The following is a 21,857-nucleotide window of genomic DNA, read 5'->3' on the forward strand; positions in this document are numbered from 1 at the left end:
TTTTTTTTTTTTTAATTTTTATTTAAGGAGAAAAGAAAAGAAAGAAAAAAAAAACAGTGAAGGGGTACAAGTTATACAGATTTACAGAATAAAAAAATGCGCAGTAGGAAATCACTAGTTAATGGATTACATATTGCCATCTTAGAAATAATTGTTCAAGTCACAAAATTAAAGCTTGTAGAGTGGACATTCCACCAATGATACTGCAAACAGTTCCGTTCAATGATCCAATAAAACTCTGTGATATCATTTTCTATCTTATACTTTTAAATATACATGCAGTTATATAGTTTAGAGCACTTTCTTTTCCTCTCTTTTGTACAGTGACTATTACACATTTTGGGTTTCATTGCTCCCACGGTTCTTGTTGCTTTTTTGGAAGAGAGTAAAACCAAATGTGACATAATAGAACAGAATCGGTCAAGTCAAAAGGGTGGACATAATAGATAATATAAAAACATATTACAAGGTGATCAACAATGGTTACCCTAATGCCTCCCGCTATTTCTAATAGAATTGCCTATATCATTAGTTGTAATACAATTGAACAAAACCGTAAAGAATAAAACCGACAAAACCAAAACATTGGAGACATTGTAGGTCTTCAAAAGTAGATAAAAGTTAACGAGAATGGGCGTTGTAATGAATCTCATTATCTTCTCAGCTGATGCCTAAACTTTTGAACCTGATACTATCCAGCAAAACAGAATATAGGAACCTCAGTCAAAAACAAGATGGTGAGAGCAATACAGGGCTTCAAATCGAGATAATAGAAAGTCGAAGTGGGTTACTATATTATATCCTGCTATATTTTTCCCTGTAATTAAATGGGTAAAAATAAAAAAGTAAATAATGGAGTGGAGATTGAGAAAAAAAAGGGCATAACAGCGAAACAGGGCAGATCAAAACATAACCATTTAAGCAGAACAGTGTTTCACCACCAGCTAATCCTGACCCAAAAATAGTTACCATATTGACTCCCTCCCTGAAGTCCTTGAGTACAACTTCATACACTGTAGCATTAAGTATATCAAAACAATGTATATCCATTTAAGAGAATAACAGCATTACAGAGCTTTTAGAATCGACCAACAGAAAATGAACAATGGTCTCTGTATAATCTCCTTGTCTTTAAAAGGTTTTTTCTTATATTATCGTACATAGTAAAATCCAATAAGATACAACCTGTTTAGACCATTGGAGACAGAAGAACAAAAGCTAGATGAGACCTCAAAACAAGATGGTACTAAATCAGCATTACCTATTAAGATGTCATTTTCTCCAAAAAAAGCTGTTCCTATCATCCAATCTTCTCTGTCTCATTTCTGTTGAGCTCTTTTTCTGTCAGTAGCTGTCAGTTTGTCTTCTTCGTTTTGGTCTCTGCTCTATTCGTTGTGGCCTCCCCGCCCCTATTTCTGGGTTCTTTGTATTTTTCTTTTTTTAGAATATCCTGCAATACTTTCTGTAGGGTTGGATTGGTGGTTGCAAATTCCCCCAGTTCCTCTTTATCTTGGAAGCACCTCGTTTTTCCATCAATTTCCAGGGACAGTTGTGCAGGATATCTCAATCTTGGCTGTAGATTATTATCTTTCAAAGCTTGAATTATTTCTCCCCATGCTCTTCGTGATTTGATGGTTTGTGAAGAGAAATCTGCTGTAATTTTGATGGGTCTTCCCTTGTAAGTGATCTGTTTCTTGTCTCTTACAGCTTTTAATATTCTGTTCTTGTATTGAATTTCTGGAATTTTTATTATTATATGCCTGGGTGTTTCTCTGTTAGGGTTGTAGGTAGCTGGGGTCCTGTATGCCTCATACATTTGAGTATCTTTACCTTTTGCTAAATTAGGAAAATTCTCCTGGATTATTTCTGTGAGTAGCTTTTGTAGTTCACTTGTTTGTGTCCCTACTTCTTCTTTTATGTTCTTAATCCTTAAGTTATGGCTCCTCTTATCATCTTCTTGTCTTTGTATTATTGCTGTGTGTTTCTTTGTTATTTTTAAGAAGTTTTTCATTTCATTCTCCCATGTTTCAAGTCTGCCCTCCAATTCAGATAGTCTGTCCTTAGTTTCTTTCAAGCTGTTATGCCAGTCTTGGGTATATTTCTTGATTTCTTGATAGTCCCTTTGCACCTGCTTCACATACTCAATGCTTTCTCTGTTTTCTCCATCAAGCAATTCTCCCCTCTTTTTCTGTTCTTCCACTCCACCATCTGCTTTTTCCTGGGTGGTGCTTAGCATTTCTCTAACTATTCTGCATACTTCTAGCTTCAGGTCATTGATAACTTCATTCCTGAATTGGTCTATGAGGCTCTCTAAATGGCGCTTAATGTATATTGGTACAGTGTCCACTATTGCCTGATTCTCAGGATTGGGGGTCGAGGAGCCTTTTTTGTTGCTTCCCTTCCCCATATTTTCTGTTCCTTATAAAATGTAATCTTACACAGGAGGCCCGGCTTCCCTGCCTGTCAGCTACAGCTTGATCGAATTGCGCTGGCTAGTTGTTCCCGCTCACCGCTGCGCCCCAGGGAGTTGCGGAGGAAGCAGCCTACGCGGAAGTCGGTGGCTCCTCCGGGCCACCGTCAGGCTCTGGGATCTGGGCTAGGCCAGCCTAGGGAGTCCGCGAGCAGCGTCCCTCCGGCCAGGCACCTTTCACCAATCCCGTCCGAGAGGGAAATGCGCGGCTGCAGTTGCCGCCGCGCCCTGCTCTTACAGGACTGCCCGCGCCCAGAAAATCCTCCGCTGGAGTCAGACTGCGGTAGGGAGTCAGTTCCTCGCTCACCTCGCCACCAGTCAGCCTTCCTTCCTGCCCGTCGCGTTTCCGAGACCGTTCCCAGACGCCTGTTCCCAGAGCTCGGGGGTCGCGTCTCTCCTTGCCGAGCCGCTGTGGAGGTGGCCGGCCGCCGCGCGGCGGGAAATCCAAACCGCGGTTTCCGATGGCGCGGAGTCGAGTCTCCACACCGAGATTTTTCTGTTCCTATTTTAGCGCCAGGGCTGTATTCCAAGTTGGATTCTCTCAGCCCAGTTCGTTCCTGAGTCAGCAGAGCATATCTCTACTGGTTCGTATCTCCTTAGTCCGCATCATTCCTGGCCTCTGAGCCGAGCCTTTAGAGAGCGTTCAGCAGTTGCTGTTGTCTGTCCGCCATGTTCTCAGGAATCCCTGTATGGGCCTATTTCTGGCTTCTCTGTTAAGTTCCATCAGTTGCTATGTCCATTCTTTGCCTTTACTATGGTGCTTTGATTGCTATAGTGCTTTTACAGATACAATGAGGCAAAATAGGACTATGAAAGGGTGCTATTTCTTCAGTTGACTACAGTGCATAAAATAAGTTTTCGAATTCTACTCACTGAACCTGTCCACCAACCGTGTAAACAGTCTTTTGAAATATTTCTCATTTAAGTTTATCTGAGTTTGGAAGTCTGACTCAGAACTGAAGCACTTAACTTTTAATCCTTCAATTCTTTTGTAATATTTTCCAGTAATATACAGTGCAGTACTATCCAGCTGCACCTAACACTTTACAGCACAGATATTAGGCTATAAGAAATGAAAGTTTAAGGTGATAAGTTACTTATGAACACAACACATATCACAAACAAAACAAAACATTAAGAACTGATGACATTTCAATAAAAATCTGGTTTTTTTGTCTGTTTACTATTTGGTTAGCAGTCTCAACTTGTAAATGTCTAATATATTAATTATACAGGTTGGTTCCACCTTTGGGTACCATAAATAATGGTGCTAGAAACACTGGTGTACAGATATCTATGCAAGTATATTTTTAATTCTTTTAGGTACATACCCAGAAGTCAAATTGTTGACCTTGTCAGCCTTGTGTTTTATCTATTTTTATTTCTCCATTTTAATAGGTAATAATACAAAATTTTAAAAATTCCCACCTCTTGGTGTTTTTTACATTTGAAGCCACATCTTCCAGTATTCAAATAAAATTGATCATGGTATTATTTTGATACCATAACCTAGCTGTGTCATTCCACTACTAGTGATTTTTAAAAAACCAATTAATACTTTGCACTTATTTTGTGGTCTGTGTTTACATGTAAAAATATACATAGATGTGATCTCATTTGTTTCTGAGATCTGTGAAGGAGAACCAAGGCCCGGTTCTATCAACCCCATCTTATGAAGGAGAGAAATGAGGCTCAAGAAGATTAAAATATTTTCTTCAGTGACATTAGACAAGTAATAAAGTGAAAATCCAATTTTTTAAGTCTTAATTTACTGTGTACTCAGACACGTGTTTGTATGCTTAAATACAATATATTGTCAAATAATTTCTATTTTAATTTCTATATGCTAGTGTTTGTCAGGGTTCTCCAGAGGAACAGACCAGTAATATATACACATTAGAAATAAAAGGAGATGTATTAGGCTGGTTTACACTGTTAGAGACTGTACAGTTTCATACCAGCTATCTGCAGGCTGGAGAAAAGGGAATACTGGTAGGTTCTCTGTCTAGATGCTAGAAGCCTGAGAACAAGAGAGACCAAGGATGAAGCTCTGGATGGGCCAGAGGCCTGGAAGCCCCCTGCAGAGCTGCTGGTGCAAGTTTCCTTTCAAAGGCTGAAGAATCCAGAGTCTGATGTTCACAGGCCACCGCAGCAGCAAAACACACCCACTCAAGGTCTGACTGGGGAACATAAGCGTCTCCCTTGTTCTGCTTTTTCATCCCATCGGCGTTCCCGAGCTATTGCATGGTGTCGCTCACATTCAGAACAGGTCTTCTCCCTCAGTTCACCAACCCACACACCAGTCTCCCCTGGAAACATCTGTACACACATCTAGGAGGATGCTTTACCAGTCTCCTAGGCATTCTTCCATTCAGTCAAGATGGTAACCAAAATTAACTACCACAATACTTGCTTGATAACAAAAAGTTTCCAAAAGGTTTCATGCTTATTCGCTTGAGTGTAAAATGCTAATGATATTACTCACCTCTAAGGAGAAAGTGTGGAACAGCCATCCAAAATAATAGCAAAGTACTTCACAAAACAAGCAAGCTTCAAGAAACCACTAGTGATTCAATTATGTTACCATGTAATGTGCATTACTACATGGAAACACTAGAGTTCCTTCTATGCAGCTTTAATGTGATGCCATAAATCTGTTTGAAAACATGAAAATTGAAGGAAAAAAAAACAGGTGAACATGAATATGTTCTCCCAACTCCACTTCCATTTAAGCATCAGGCCGAGGTGCTGCCTTGCTGGGCTAAAGTTTAAGGTATGTGCCAATGATCTTTTGTCATTTTCATACTTTGAGGTCTTTTCCCATCACTTCCTCCCTTTATATGCCTTCCATCTCTAGTGAATCTATCTTTAGAGTCCCTCTAAAAGTGGTATTTTCCCGGCTCTGACTTCTCTGTTCCCTTTCCCAATTATTCCCTCTTCTCTGCTCCTAAAGCACATGTGTTTTTACTAGCATGTTTATAAGACCATGTTTTTGTTTGTGGTTTCTGTCTCCTCCTTTAGGTTGTGAGTAACTTGTGGGTGACTTTGTCTCATCCATGATTTCCCTGGTGCTTGTCATGGTGCCCTGTATATATAGCACATCCTCAAGATTTATTTGCTAAGTGAAAACAAAATGCAATCATATGAACAGATAAATCAGAGTTGATTTTCTAGGCTGTGCAAGTACCTCTACTGACAGAGGAGTTTCCCCTCCCCTTGCAAAAGCAATGCTTCTGTTCTCTCCCCTTCTTTCTCCTGGAGATTGTTGTTAATGCCACTCTGCCTTCCCCCACTCTCCAACATCCTAGAATGCAGCAAGGACGGTAAGAGAGGCATAATGATTAGGAAAGGCTGACCTTTGGTTTTTTTAATTTTAAAGAGAATAAAATTAAACATAATAAAACAACATAAGAAAGCAATGTAAGAGACATAATTTCAAAACAAGATGAGAGATCTTCACTATCTATCATATTGTCTCTTGTTTTCTTCCAAATAATTGACCATATCTTCACATACAGTGAATTCATACAAAACAACATAGTATAAAACTGACCCAAACAGGATGATGAAGGCATTTTAGGTCTTCAAGACCAGACAATAGGAAAGTCAACAATGGCTAGTGCCTCTCATTCTCTTCAAAATGGTTGTCCATATCTTCACATATGTTGAAATTAAACAAAATATAACAGACTAAAATCACTCTGAACAAAGACTAGTAGGATTGCTGGATTTCACATCATGATGCTACGGAATCAGCACTGGGTACTATAGTATCCCTTTTTCTTCAAAGTAATTGTTCATTTCATCATGCATTATATAATCAGTTCTCATAAACTATAGGTTCTATGCAGGCATGATTCTCTACATATATTTCTATTCTTTCTGTATTAGAGAGAAAAACAAAACATAGCAAGACAAAACAAAAAAATTTCTGTAAAAACATAAAATGAAAAAGTCATATAAAACCACAGGATAAGCTGATCTACAATGGTTACTATGATGTCTCTTGCTATCTTCAATAGAATGTCTATAGCATCAGGCATAGTATAATTGAATATAGCAGTATATAACAATATTAATAAAAACAAAACATTGTAGACAGTGTAAAACTTCAAAAGCAGGTAATAATCAAACCAGAGTGGGTATTCTAGTGAATCTCATCATCTTCAGTGTAATTGCCTATACTCTCAGACTTGATACTATCAATCATAACAGATTAGAATAAAATCAGTCAATACAAAACAGCAATCTACCAAACCAGATTCAAATAAAATCAGTCATAGTAAGACAGTATACATTATACAGGGCTTCAGATTAAGTTAATAGGAAATTGAGGATGATTACCATATTATATCCTGCTATTTTTGGGTTGGCTGTCTGCGCCCTCAAATCTAGTATAAGTAGACAAACCGGAACAGAATATAATCCATAAACAGAGTGGTGAGAGTGATGTGGGTTTTAAATCTTGATACACTATTAACAATGTCCTCTGCCTTCCTTTTTTAGACAGTTCCTCCCCTTTCACTCCCACAGGGTGCCCTGCACATTGACCTTTGGCTTTGAATATGGGGTTGGGTGAGAAGGTAGGGTCAGCACAGAACTGGAAACACTCCTAGCTATTCCTTAGAAGCTGAGGGTGCCAAGAGAGACTTGCCTGCTGATACAGTCTTCAGAGCTGTATTGAGATTATCTGGATGTTTACAAGCAAACAAACAAAAATTCTAGAATCTCCAGGGATTGAGCGAGGACCTTCTACTGTTTAGCTCCCTAATTCTAGTGCATCAACTAGTTCTGAGCCAGTTCCTAACCCCTGCTCTCCTCCTTCTAAGAAATAGGATCCGGAGTGAGCAAAAGAGGAGAAATGAGAAGATGAGTCTTGGGAAACTTTGGGGAGTAGCTGAAATATGTAATTCTTCAGTTTTAATGGCTTGGAGGAAAAGGGAAGCTGCAATATATCTCACCCTTATAATTGATGAGGAAATTGAATCTCAGCCAAAGTCACAGAGCAAGTAGTAGAATTGGGATTTTAACCCAGGGTTATCTCACTGCAAGAATATCACCTTGTCTTCTACAAAATCTTCCATGTAGGGAGCAGATACCCACATTTCAGAGTCTGCTACTACTCTGAATTCCATGTTAAGCTAATGGTTATGTCCAGATAACAAGGGAAAATTCTAGAAGCAAAGCTAGACTAATCAGACCCAGCAAAAACCATGGACTGTCTTCCAAAGCTCCTTTTGGTATCAGTGGGCTGGTGCTTTGCCTCTGTCTCAGTTCCTCGAACCATAAAACGCAAACAACATTTATTTACTGTCTTCATAACATTGCAGGGGAATTAATTGGCTCTATTTGTTTCCTTTGATGATGAAAAGGTCTGCATAAAAATGATCATCATTACTCCATATTTCTTGACGCTAGTCCACAAATCTGGACTCGTAAATTCTTAAGTCTGTCTTTCCCTCTATTTTCTGCTGTTTTTAAACTGGTTGGAGCCAGGAATTTCTTAAGCTTTCCAAACTGGAAATGGTTTGAAGGATCTAATTGGTGGGTGGGATTACCGGGAGGCTGGAAAAAAAGCATGTCTGAACAGCAACTTCAAGCAGTCTGAGGTCTGCCCCTCAACCTGGAATTCTGCGGCTGTCTCAGCATTAGCTTTGACCTTGGGTTGCTGTACGGTGTATTTATAGCTTCAGACTTCCTGGCCCTTCAACTCTCCCTTACCACCGCCCTTCCCTTCCTCCTCCGCTTCTGCCCACAGCACACAAGCCCAGCGAGTCTGAGATGCTGGAGGAGGATAAAAATTTATTTTTATGCAGTAATTGGCATTTGAAACTCTGCTTTACAGAAGTGTTCGATGTTGTGAAATATCTGCTGTTTAACATGCTGATCCTTACCCTTTGCAAAAGATAATGATATATAATGAAAGAGAACACTTGTAGTTGTTGGTTCTATGAACGTAGTAAAATTAAATACTCCTTTCAAGGTGACAGTAAAAAAATGACCTCTTCTTAAAGAAATAATTTAGTAAGGCAACCTCTCTTTCAAGAAATAGAATTAAGTGCAAAAAGTATATTTGATTTGAAGACTTGAAAGCTGACCATTCTGGCCAGATGTCGGCTTCAGTGTCTTGAAGCTGGGTAATACCTTAGCATATACCCTGGCAATTAGCTGGAATGAGGAGCTGGAGCACATTGTCTTTGGCATCTATGAGACCAAATTTATATGCTTCCATAGAGTACTTCTTTCACTTTGTCCCTATTAGGCTCAAATAGGAGTTTTCCCAAGTACTTTCCAGTCCTTCTTTTTTCCAATTTGCATGGCAAAAACCGAGGAGAGAGGGCAGCAAGCCTGAGGTCTTAAGGTCTGCAGGCAGCCCCCAGGCAACACCACAGAGAAGTCAAGAGGGCAAGGCCAGAAACACACACACACACACACACACACACTGCACACTACACACATTGCATTGTGGTCTGGCTCTGCCACAGGGAAAAGTGCTCATCTTCTAAATGTTCAAGCAGTTTTATATACCAACAGATTGAGCATCTTTGCTCTAGACATCCAAAAGTCAAAATGCTCCAAAGCCTAAAATTTTTTGAATGCTGAAATGGTGCCTCAAGTAGAAAATTTCACACCATGAAACTTTGCTTCATGCTCCAAATTATTAAAAATATTGCCTAAAATAATCTTTATGTGTATAAGGTATGTGTGAAACATAGACGAATTTTGCAGTTAGACTTAGATCTCCTAATACATTGTATATATGCAAATATTTCAAAACTTGAAAAAAATCTTAAAATCTGAATTACTCATAGTCCCACGATATCTGTTATACACAGCAAAAATAATATATTGCCAAGGCTTGAGTACCCTGGTGTGTGCAATCTACCCACACGCTCCAGTTGGTGTCAGAGTTCAGAAGACTAATGAAGTTCTAACAAATTCAACCCCTGACTACATGGAAGTGAGGCAGCAAATAATCCTGGCTCTCCTCAGGTTATAAAAAGCAAAGACTCTTAAATACAAATGTTGGCTACAATGAACCCCTGACAAAACTATTTTTCCACTGGGCAGAACTAGAGGTCCTCTAGGGACATTTAGAAGACATTTCCTCCACTTAAAACCACCCAACTGTGGTTGACACTGGGAATATTCTGCCTGCCCTCAATCTCAACACACTTTGAGTGTGCCCCCAGATTTTTAGATTATCCAAGGGGTTGTGATTGATAACCAACCTATGACAGTTCCCAAATCTCTGCTTCTTTCTTTCCAATTAGACACTCTCTTGGGAGGTCACTGCTTTTTACGCATCCCATTGCCCTCTGTATGCCTTTTTGGGAAGGGTTTTTTGGAAACATATCAAGCTTGTTTCTCTTCCTCCAAAAGAAGAGACTAACACTATAATTAATCTTACCAGAAGGTTCTGTCCTTGTAGAACTAGTCCCTAACAGGTACTCATCTACCTGTCAGCCTCATTAACCCATCCATCTTATTTCTAGAATTTCCCTGAGAATCTCAGAACATATTATAACACTGATATTTGTCATAGCCCTTCAGCACCTCCCAGTAAAATCTAGATAGATCATAATTAACCTTTCCCCAGATTTATACACAAATAAATAAAGGTCCCATGTTCAAAAGGGGTTGTGTAAGAAAATAAGGCTGTTTGTTTGATAAAAGAAGAGGTCTTTGCATGGGCCCAAATTGGTGTCCCATCCTTCCAACCAGCCCTCAAACGGAAAATTTATCATTTATTCATGACTTTACTCACTGGAATATTGATGAAATGGTGTAGTTAGCTGGCCTTCTATCCCTGTAACAAACACTTGAGACAGTTAGTTTATAATTGTTTGGAAAATATAAGCCCATGTTAGAATGACTTTATTGCCGTGGACCTGTGGTGAGGCAGCAGTGGAGCAAAACCTGCTTACAGCCTGTGTCATGCAGTGAAAGAAGAAGAAGGGGCTGGGATGCCACAGTCCCCTTTAGAATTAATTGCCCCAATGACCTAAAGACCTCCCCATAGATCTTGCCTCTTCAAAAGTCTATCACTTTCCAATAGTATTCCCCTGAGGACCAAGCTTTTGGCACATGGACCACTAGGTGCATTTAGGTCCATGTGATCGACATGATCTAATAGGGGAAGCAGGACTACTGGAGGCGCTCCCCCATGATTGCTCATCAAGTATACCAATGCTGTAAAATATGTCTCTAGTATAACCCTAGGAAGCCACTTCACCCTTCCATGTGTCATTTTCTTACCAAATGTTCTGATCCTTCTTGAAGTCTGGCAGTTAGAGTTAATTCAACTCCCTGTCTCACAGAGATATAACAATGTGTTGGCCACTGCATGTTTTCAAGCTGATTTGAAGTTTTCTTCTGCCACCAGGCTCAGCCTTGACAGTAGCTAAGGCCTTACTAGCAAGCATTGTATCAACCTGGAAGTTCATAGTGACAAATCCTTTGGGATATTTGTAAAATCTGACCCACCTAACAGCGTTTCCATTGTGCTTATCATCCCCAGTTCTCCAGAACATTCAGATGGGCCAATAAAGTAATAGAAACAGAGTTGGCAAAGTTTTTCATGGCATTCAATTTGCCATAGCCAAGATTTTTTTCCTTAGCTCTCTTCGACTTTTGTTCCATTCCTGTAGGAAAATATCTTATCTACTTTTGAGATCATTACTGGTCACCCCATGAACCTGGGCAAAGGACTTCAACCCATGCTCAATAAAGGGCCCTCCTGCATTACTCTAAGGGGCTCGTTAGCATCTTACAATACAGTACTGCTTGTTTAAGATTCCCTCAACACACAGCACCTGCCTGGCAAGTGCAACGTCCTGAGTTCAATTTCCTTCAACAATGTGTTCCTGAGAATTCTCACAATAAGGCCTGAAGACTATGTTTATTTGAAATCATGCCAGCTCAAAGGTTTCCTTCAGCCCCACTGGAAGGAACTTTATCAAGTACTCTTAGGGTATTGAATCACAAATTCATGTTTCTCATTGAAAAAAAAAAAAGACCCTTGACTCAAGACCTTTGCCAAATGGACTCCTCATACCATCACTGACATTAAGGTCAAATAAACCAGAACTAGAAAATCAGGACAAGAAACAGAGAACAGCTGATGTGGACAGTAAGTCCTAGACCTCAGTCCAGACCAGTAAAATTATTTTTCTTCTGCCCCTTCGACTTTTAGGATTCTCTGATCCTACTAACACCAGTCTCTCTTCACAGAGGGATGACTCTGTGTCCTAGTCCATGGCATCCTTATTGATTGTTACATTTGTCATATCTTGCCTATAAATTTCTTCTGAAGGGATAATGAATGACCCAATTATAATACCCATAACTCTTTTAATGTAACTCATAAGAAAAAAATCCTTAACAGATTACCTAGTTTGCCTACACACCCCTCACATCTAATATATCTTTTTATCCCCTTCATCCACTTGAGGAATTACCTACAATGCTTTCTGGACCTAAATGTAACAATGCCATGGCCTATAATTTTTTTATAGGTGTCTAGGTTACTTTTCTCTCATTGCTGAGACAAAATACCTGATGCTGAAAGTGAAGCAAAGAAAGGTTTATTTAGCTTACAATTTTTTGGAGATTTCAGTCCATACTCAGTTGGTTCCAGGGCAGGGTGGCATGACTGGGGGGCAACCATTCATGGTGGTCATAAATGGAAAGAGCTAAAGGGCAAAAGAGAAAAAAACATGCCTTCTTCCCTCCCTTATATTGTATGCCAGCTCCATCCCTGAGTGGGTGCAGCACTCACACTACCAATCCCAGTGCTAGACAATGAACCAATCACATAAATTCAGCTACCTCCATGACTGCATGAGGCTGGGGGGGGCATCTAGACACAAACCATAACAATAGGGAAGACTAAGTAACAACCACGGCACCAACATTTACCTCTCTGTCGGTGTCGATCCCGGCCGGCAGGAAAAAACACACGACACGAGTAGTCGGCGGATAGCCTCTGATTTATTTTCTCTCTCCGTACGCCCTGTCCCGGGATCTCGGATCCCGCCTGAGGGAAGCCTCCTCTGGTCCGTTCCCTACGGCTCCTTGTGTGCTTCTCTCAGCAGTCCCTCTCCTTGGTGTGTGTTCTCGCCCCAGGGGTGGTGTCAGCATATATATGGACACATCGACCAATCACATCAAAGTAGGCAAGACGAGCTGATTGGCCAGCGTCAGCTGTTGCTGGGCAGACTAGCTTACAGGGCGTGTTGTTTACTAGCTAGGGAGCAGGAAATGGGCGCCATCTTGGCATACTCGATGGGAGGGGTAATCTAGCTCAGGCTTCACTCCTCACCACAGGCCTCATATCACTCGGTCGACGGGAGGGGCAATCTAGCTCAGGCTTCACTCCTCACCACAGGCCTCATATCACTCGGTCGAGCTCCCAACATCTCCCCCTTCTTTATTTATTAAGATAGTGTGGTCTGTGGGTCCATGTGAGGTGTCTGGGAGTGGGCCTATTTCGCAGGCCGAGGCATGAGAGAATGTAGAGGTCTATACCCTGCTGTGCATCACCTTGTCTCGTACATATCCTTGCGCCAGGACCATGCTCAAGGTGAGTGGTTCATTTTTTCGCAGGGCCAGGCTTTTGTGAACCGAACCTGGATGCATATAGACATTCATTCCTGCCTTCCCCTCAACCCTCGAGGCGGATGGCACTGCAGTACCCTTGGTCTCGCATCTCAATGCCATAACTCTCACTCCCTAGAGGACCCTCGGAGTAGAGCCTGTCTTAGGTTGATCAGGAGAACTTCTCCCGTCTTACCCGTCGTTGGCTTGCCCACTCAACTCTTAAAGCTTATATCTTGGGGGAGACACGGAGGGGTCAGCCGAGTGACATTTGAGGAACCGCGTAATCACTAATTACCAACCATAATCCCCGTTCACTACAATCACTAATTACTATTTTCTAATTATCAATGGGAACACGCCTTAAGCGTGGGGTCCTTCTAGTCTAAGTTCGCAGCCGCGACGGGGAAGGAGACGTACGTAATAATACTAGAACATCCGTAAGAATAATGGCGAGGGCAGCCACGTACTGGTTAAAGGAGCCGTGCCTTTCTAGCCTGAGCCCAGAAAACGCTAGGTGTGGAATCCCCTTGACTCTGGGCCAGCAACATCATCAATGTCATATGTGTCTTTTGGGTCGCCCTTATCGACCGCAGGCACCTAAGAGTCACGAGAGTGACAATCACAAGAGCAAGAATGATCCCATACGCAAGAAGTGACGAAGGTTTGAAGAAGGAGCCTATCTGGCTTAGGACATCATCAAAAAAGGAGGCTGTAAGTATAGGCACCTCTATCTGATCTAGCTGCCGGATAGTCATATCCAGGCGCACGCTAGCGTTCCAAAAGGAAGAATTATAGGTGGTGAGAACATAATCCTGAAATTGCCTGTAAGCCGAACGGTTGACCTGGATGGGGGTAACGCACAACTGGGTGAATGCCCATCTGGCGTCACATAAATTGTTAGCCACCTCCCAGAGTCCCTGGACTTCCTGAGCGATTAGGTCGATCTGCTGCTGTAACGCCATTATGGCGTTGTGCTGGAGGAGGTTGACTTCTTGTTGCTCCCTCAGCGCCAGGGAGGTGGTGTCCGTAAGATTGGTAAAGGCCTGAGCCGTCAGCGTAGACTGGGTCAGAGCAACGGCAGCCGTCACAGCCGTCGCAGTCAGAGTCACGAACAGTGCTGTCAGGGCCGCTGTGATCCCAAAATCTCTCTTACGTCTGAGCATGGGTAGTTGGTCCTGCTGATAGACGGGATGAACCCAAACAGATTCGTTAAAGGGAACCCACATCAGTGGGGGTCGAAGAGCCAACATAGCATACGGGAAAGACCCATTCCAGCAGTTCCCTGTAAAGCATGGTTGGTTACTGCACTTAAAGGAGATGTCAGCAGAGAATACCCATAAGTAGGGCGGTTTTACGCATGCAGCCTCAGAATTAAGGGTGACATTGGTGGTTCCATTAGAGGCAGAAGCGTTAATAGCGAGCATGGGTCTTAAGTCCATGCAGGCTCCGGTGGAGAGGCACAACCAATTTTCATTAAGGGGGAAGGGGAAGCTTATTGCCCACTTGTTGTTCACTCTCAGGTAGGACTCCCACCAGGTCAACGCGAATATGTTGTTACTACCGGATGGAGGAGAGAACCGGGACCACCAAGACATGTTTAGATGAGTCACTCCCACGCCGTCGACAGTACAGGGCTGCCATGAAAGTTGTGACAGGTCCACCATCTGTCTTTTTCGGCTTGGGGACACACGGTATGGGCATGTGGGGAAATCGGGACGGGTGTGCATGGCTGCTCGGGGTTTGCAGGTTGAGTTAAAAGTGATGACTCCGCCGCTAAGTGTGCCAGCTTTAAAACATCCAGGCGAATGCAGGGATGGGACAGACAACCTCACCGTCAGGGAGGTATTGTACCATTTTACAAGGAGGGGCAGGAAGCTAACGCAGGATCCCCGGTGACACGAGGGGTTACTATTAGTGGAAAAAATGACCACGTCATTGGTGATGGGAAGGTCAAAACGTATGGGTCTGATGGTTAACGGTATATCTGGTATGCAAGGCAATCTGGCGGAGCAGTTTTTTGCATACAACTTTGGGAGAGAGGGGGCTGTGGTGGAGATAGCGGCTAGCGCTGGCGGATGATGTATTGCTGCCCACACCAAGTCTGCTCCTATTTCAGTAGTGGTGGTGAGCATCAAAACCAGAAGGAAGGGGGCTGCCGGAAGGCGGCGTGGCCTAGCCACTCTGGCTGCACCGTACCCTAAAAGAGAGCCAATTACTATCGAGAGCATAATCATTACTGTGTCCCATAAGTCATACGGTATTCCTCGGTCGAGCAGCAATATCCTGGTCGGACCGATCTTGATTAGGCTGTCCGCTGCCGTTGAGTTTTGGAGTGTCTCCTGCATTATGTTTCGTTGGATTCGCCACACGCGTCAGCCGTTCTGGGACCCACAATGGTTCTCGTCCTGGTTCCTGCGGGAAAACACAAACCGCACCTCGGTTCCAGCTAACTACTGGATCCGGGCCCATCCATTGTCCCGTCAGGACATCTTTCCATTTCACCCATCCCCTATTGCCAGGAGATGGATTACAATGTTCCATGGCCGGGGAGTGATTGTTGTTATTCAGGTTCAGAAAATTGTATGTGAACAGTGCCATGGAGAGCCGTGCCTTTGGGGGCAGGCCCTGACTTATTCCCCCTTTTTGTTTTTGTAGAATATCTTTAAGGCTCCTATGAGCCCTTTCAATAATTCCTTGACCTTGGGGATTGTATGGGATGCCATGTTTTAACTGTACCCCCATTTTTTCACAGAACTCATTAAAGGCTCTGCTTGTATAAGCTGGTCCATTATCAGTTTTTAATATTTTTGGTTTGTCCCATGCGGCCCAAGCTGTCAGGCAATGATTGATTACATGAGACACCTTTTCGCCAGTTTCAGCAGTCGCAAATATAATATGAGAGCAGGTGTCCGTAGAGACATGAACATATTTAAGAGATCCGAATTCTATCATATGTGTGACATCCATTTGCCAAGTGTCGCCAGGAATCAATCCCCTGGGGTTAACTCCCGTTGATACGACGGGTGTGTATGTGGCGCAAGAGCCGCATAACCGTACGATGTCCCGCGCGTCAGCCCTGGAAATGTGGTACTGGTTGGCTAACGTCCTGGCGTTGACATGAAATCTGTCATGAAACAGACGGGCTTGTTCTATTGAAGATAACATATTGAGTATCCACAACGGGCGAGTGGCCACGTCAGCTGCCGCATTGCCCTGTACCATGGGCCCTGGCAGGCGCGTATGTGCTCTTATGTGAGTGATGTATATTTTGTTGTGTCTATTTATCAGCAGAGTCTGGATAGACAAAAACAAATTAGTCACTTTGGAGGTTGGCTTAATCGGGCCCGCAGTCTCAAGGACCTGCATGGCATTAACAACGTATTTTGAATCAGAAACAATATTAAGGGCCCCTGGGAACTTCTCGAGGACGGTTTGTACAATTTGTAACTCTACCACCTGTGGTTGATCTGGTTCAAATTGTATGCTGATCGGAGGCATACCTGAGACCACATAAGCCCCTATCCCGGTTTTTGACCCGTCCGTATAGATCGTTGTTGCAGGAGTAAGTGGTGTGGACGCGGTGATTTTTGGAAATATCACCGGATGTTGAGTAACAAACTGTAGTATGGGGTCCCTGGGGAACTGGTTGTCTATCTCCCCAAGAAAAACACATCTCAGGATGGCCCACGTATCTATACAAGCAGTCAGGATTTTTATTTGAGAAGCGGTATAAGGTACCCGAATAGCATGGGGTGCAGAGCCAAAATGTTGGATAGCCCTGCCATGTGCCTCCAAGGCCAGGGAAGCGACCGTTTCCGGATAATGTTCGATAATCTTGGCAGGTGAGACCTTAGGGTGCACCCACAAAAGTGGTCCCTTTTGCCAAATCACTGCCGTAGGTTGAGAAACGGTCTGCAACAAGCAGACCTCAAAAGGCTGTTCTGAGTCAATTCTCCGCAATGCAGCTGTACTTAGGGCTTCCTCTATCTTTCTCAGAGCAACTCTGGCTTCCGGGGTGAACTCCCTGGGGGAGGCAATATCCGGGTCTCCTTTCAGGAGGTCGAACAGGGGCTTTAAGTCCGAGTTAGGGATGTGTAAATAAGGTCTGATCCAGTTTATATCTCCCAGTAGCTTTTGCATGTCATTCAAGGTCCTTAGGCTATCTGTTCTGATGGTTACCTTTTGTGGAGAAATCGATGTGGGGGAGACTTTGGTGCCCAGGTAGGTCACTATGTCTCCTCCCTGAATCTTGTCAGGGGCAATATGTAAATTTGCCTTTCTCAGGGCCCTGACCAATTGGCCAAGCATATCCTCCAACTCAGTCACATCTTTTGCACTGATTAGCAAATCATCCATGTAATGAATACATCTAATTCTGGGGAAGGCTTCACGCAAGGGGGCCAGTAGAAAATCAAGATACATCTGACACATGGTGGGACTGTTGGCCATACCCTGGGGTAATGTAACCCACTCGTACCTCTGATCAGGACTCTCTTGGTTAATGGTGGGTAGGGTAAAGGCGAATCTGTGGGTGTCCTCTGGATGCAGGGGGATTGAGAAAAAACAGTCTCTAAGATCTATGGCATAAACTGGCCAGGACCGAGGGATGGCTGAGAGGGCTGGTAGTCCCCTCTGGATCGCCCCCAGGGGCTGCATCTGTGAGTTGACAGCCCTCAGATCATGGAGCAGCCTCCACTTGCCTGATTTCTTCCTGATAACAAAGACAGGGGTATTCCAAGGGGAGGTTGACGGCTTTACGTGTCCCGCCTGAAACTGGGTTTTGACTATCTCAGTTAATGCTAAAAGCTTCTCCTTGGGTAAGGGCCACTGAGGCACCCAAACTGGATTTTGAGATTTCCAGGTGATCTTAATTGGAGCGGGCAGGAGAAGTTTCTCAGTGACCCCTAGGAAAAACCCAACCCGTGTCTACCTTCCCTTTTTTCTACAGGTACGGGGGATGTCCGGCCCTGCAGGGCTGCGCCCAGGCCCTTGCCGGGGACATATCCCTGATTTTTGAGTATCCCTTTGGCTTGGGGAGAGCAGGTGGATGTAAGAGTGACATCCATCTGGGTGAGAACGTCTCTTCCCCACAAGGATACTGGCAGCTGCAAGACAAAAGGTTGAAAATGTCCTCGGTGACCTTCCTCATCACCCCAAGGCAGGGTCACGGCACTAACCTGGGGGGCAGCCACTATCCCCAATCCTTGGAGTGTGTTGTCAGCTGTGTTGGTAGGCCAACTAGGGGGCCAGTCTTTCTTGGAGACGATGGAACGGTCTGCCCCTGTATCTAGGAGTCCTGTTATTTTTTTTCCGTTAATCCTGAGCGATAGCATGGGCCTTTTATCAAGAGTCATATGAAGCCCTTCAAAAATTTCCTTAGAGGAGCCAAGTCCCTGACCCCCTCTAACCCGTTGACCGGACCGGGGTCTCTCATGGAGACTGGGGAACAGTAAAAGTTGTGCTATCTTATCCCCTTCATCAATTACTATGGTCCCTATATGAGATTGTACCATGATTTTGATGTTTCCTAAATAATCTGGGTCTACAACTCCAGGGATCACGGTAAGGCCCCGGAGGGCTGTGGAGGACTGTCCAATCACTAAACCAACTAGCTTGTCGGGTAGTGGTCCTTTGGAGGTGGTTTCAACCACCTGAACGCCCATATCGGGTGTTAATAGGAGTCTGGAGGCGACACAGAGGTCCACGCCTGCTGGCCCGGGGGTGGCCCCTGTGGGGGGGTGCCATCTTGTGTTGTCCTGTCTAGGGAGTGGGGGCCCGTCCGTAAGGAGGGCCCCCTCTGGCCGTTTTTTGGCTCCGTAGTCTCCCTGCCACTAATACGGTTCCCCTGGGCATCAAAAATAGATCTGCAATCTTTTGCTTTGTGAGAACCTTTACCGCACCTTTCGCAGGTTCCCGTTCGTCTGTCTGATTCCTGTCTCTTGGATATAAACTCCCCCTGTCCGGTCTTGGGGCAGTTTTTCCTTATATGGCTGGGATCCCCACACTGGAAACATCCCCTGGGCTTACCAGGGTGATTGGTCTTCTGAGGCCCTGTCTGTTGTAAGGCGGCGGCTAAAAGGGCAGCCACGCCTGAGTTGGATAATGGCCCCCCTATTTCTCTACAAATTTTAATCCACGCCTCTATGTTTTTACCTTTATGGGGTGCTATGGCTGCCCTGCAGTCCTTGGTGCACTGTTCGAAGATTAACTGTTTAATAAGAGGAGCAGCAGCACTCGGATCTGAAAAGAGTCTGTCAGCTGCCTCCTGCATTCTGGCCACAAAATCCACAAAAGGTTCTGTGTTGCCCTGAACAATTTTAGAGAGGCATTGTGAGGCCACCCCTGTGTTGTTTACCTGCTTCCAGGCGCGGATGCCTATGTTATGTATCTGTTCATACACATTTGGAGGGAATCTAGTTTGATCTTGAGCGTACTGACCCTTACCCATAAGCATATCCTCATTTTGCCCCCTATGGCCCCTAGCCGCATTTTTTTCAGCCTGTTCGGCGGCAAACTCAGTATACCAGGCGCGCCAATCCAGAAAAGCCCCGGGGGCCAGGCAGGCTTTAGCCAGTTGGGTCCAATCACTGGGCGTCAGAAAGCCACCGGCAGACAAATTCTCCAACATAGTTATAGTGTAAGGAGCAGTAGGGCCAAATGTGGCAACCGCATTTTTAAGCTCCTTAATTTGCTTGATCTCCAGTGGTTCCCAGTAATTGGGTCCTTGGCCTTGCGCTAGGAGCACCGGATAAAGCCCACATTGTTCATACTCATTCGCCCCTTGAGGAATCTGTTCCATTCTAAATGTCCATCTACGAAAATACCTTCCCTGGGACCTTGGCATTTTTTCACAGGGTGGTGCCTCCCCATGAGATGTCTGTCCCTCCCTATCACAAAATTGTATCTCTTTGTAACATGGCCGACCAGTCTTTGGGGCACAAGATGGCGGGTCGCCAGGCAGACAAGATGGTGGCCCTACATGTGACAACGGTCCAGGCCACTCCCTCCATGGGGGGGGTGACGGAGGATGGCCCCAGGCCGCCATCTCACCACAGGAACCGGTGTTTGGGACCTCCCAGGGTGGCGCGGAAGGCTCTACGGCTTTCCGTTGGGGAGTGCTCAGGAGTTTCCTTCCCTTCTCTAGGTCTGTCTGCATCTTGACTAGGTCTCTACGTAAAGCTGCAAAGGGATTAGGGGGGTCACTTGCCTCATTGTCCTCGCCTTCCGAGGTATCTGAGCCCGAGGAATCCGAGGCAGGGGGTACCTCTCTCTTGCCTCGCTCTCGCGAGCGCCTCCGCACGCTCCCTGCGACGGACCCCTCTCGGGAGGACTCCGAACGGGCCCCTTCAAAAGCTCGGCGGGCCTGAGAGAGCCCATCTGCGCTATCCTTAGCCCCATTCCTCTCCCCTTTGAGGCATGAATGAATCATCTCCCAGAGCGGCCGAACCGAAAGTGGGAGTCGGCGCTCCTCTTCTGCTCTTTCTAAATCCTTACCTAATTTCTCCCAGCAAGGTAGGGACAAGTGCCCCGTCGGCAGGAACCAGGGTGCCGCCTCATCTACTTGTTGGAGAAACTCCGTAAGTGTCTTGGAGCTCATTGATATACCTGAAATCTTGAGCAGGTCTTTCACCGCTCTTACCAGTGACTTGGAACTCTTAGTGGGTAAGTTGCCCATGCCTGTCACTGAGGAGTCCGTTCTCACCGTGTGAGGCTAACCTGCCACATACACGTGAGCTTGAGGGGAGTCTAAAAAGCCCTGTAGGTGCGCGCCACCCAGAGCCCAGGTTTATCCCCTACTCACCTGTCCTGCAGAGCAATACTGGAGCGTCGTCCGCCTCGCCTCGGGGGTGATCAGTTCCCCGTACGGGCCACCAAATGTCGGTGTCGATCCCGGCCGGCAGGAAAAAACACACGACACGAGTAGTCGGCAGATAGCCTCTGATTTATTTTCTCTCTCCGTACGCCCTGTCCCGGGATCTCGGATCCCGCCTGAGGGAAGCCTCCTCTGGTCCGTTCCCTACGGCTCCTTGTGTGCTTCTCTCAGCAGTCCCTCTCCTTGGTGTGTGTTCTCGCCCCAGGGGTGGTGTCAGCATATATATGGACACATCGACCAATCACATCAAAGTAGGCAAGACGAGCTGATTGGCCAGCGTCAGCTGTTGCTGGGCAGACTAGCTTACAGGGCGTGTTGTTTACTAGCTAGGGAGCAGGAAATGGGCGCCATCTTGGCATACTCGATGGGAGGGGTAATCTAGCTCAGGCTTCACTCCTCACCACAGGCCTCATATCACTCGGTCGACGGGAGGGGCAATCTAGCTCAGGCTTCACTCCTCACCACAGGCCTCATATCACTCGGTCGAGCTCCCAACACCTCTCAATATCCCTCACCTATCAGCTCCAATTAAATTTTTACAAGGTAATTTCTGTAATATCAAACCCCTCTGTGCACAGCTTACCAAGGTTCTACCTTCTCTCTGGAATTCCTTCAATTTTGTCTGACCAGAAGCTCCATCTCCTAAGCTATACCTGATGCTGATCTTTGCTTTAATAATCTCACCAAACTTTTACACAAAAATCCAAGCTCTACACTTCCAAAATATTTCTGGACTAATATTTACCCTCTCTAGCTATGTTCTTATCTGTGGTCCAATTGTATTCAGACACCATTTTACCCCTTTGTGACTGTCCTTAGCTGCCTAAATTCCTGGCAAATAAGAGCACATGCTTACTGAGGTGTTTGATCTCCTTCTCATTCTTCAGTTTCTGGCCCAAATGTCACTACATT

At 44.7% G+C, this 21,857-nt stretch overlaps 1 protein-coding gene across 1 annotated transcript; it reads right to left on the reverse strand.

The window, feature by feature from the left end:
* Positions 1-12,444: 12,444 nt before the first annotated feature.
* On the reverse strand, positions 12,445-21,426 carry LOC134478698 (uncharacterized). The gene is made up of 2 exons (XM_063260820.1): positions 20,874-21,426; positions 12,445-15,484 (listed from the first exon to the last, which is right to left on the reverse strand). Exon 2 carries the CDS (start codon positions 15,415-15,417, stop codon positions 13,543-13,545), a length of 1,875 nt encoding a protein of 624 aa, XP_063116890.1. The 5' UTR covers positions 15,418-15,484; positions 20,874-21,426; the 3' UTR covers positions 12,445-13,542.
* Between the last annotated feature and the right edge of the window lie 431 nt (positions 21,427-21,857).

This window comes from Cavia porcellus, unplaced genomic scaffold (genome assembly GCF_034190915.1).
Source record: "Cavia porcellus strain 051 isolate PalLab524CR breed Dunkin Hartley unplaced genomic scaffold, mCavPor4.1 scaffold_14, whole genome shotgun sequence".
Classification (NCBI taxonomy): domain Eukaryota; kingdom Metazoa; phylum Chordata; class Mammalia; order Rodentia; family Caviidae; genus Cavia; species Cavia porcellus.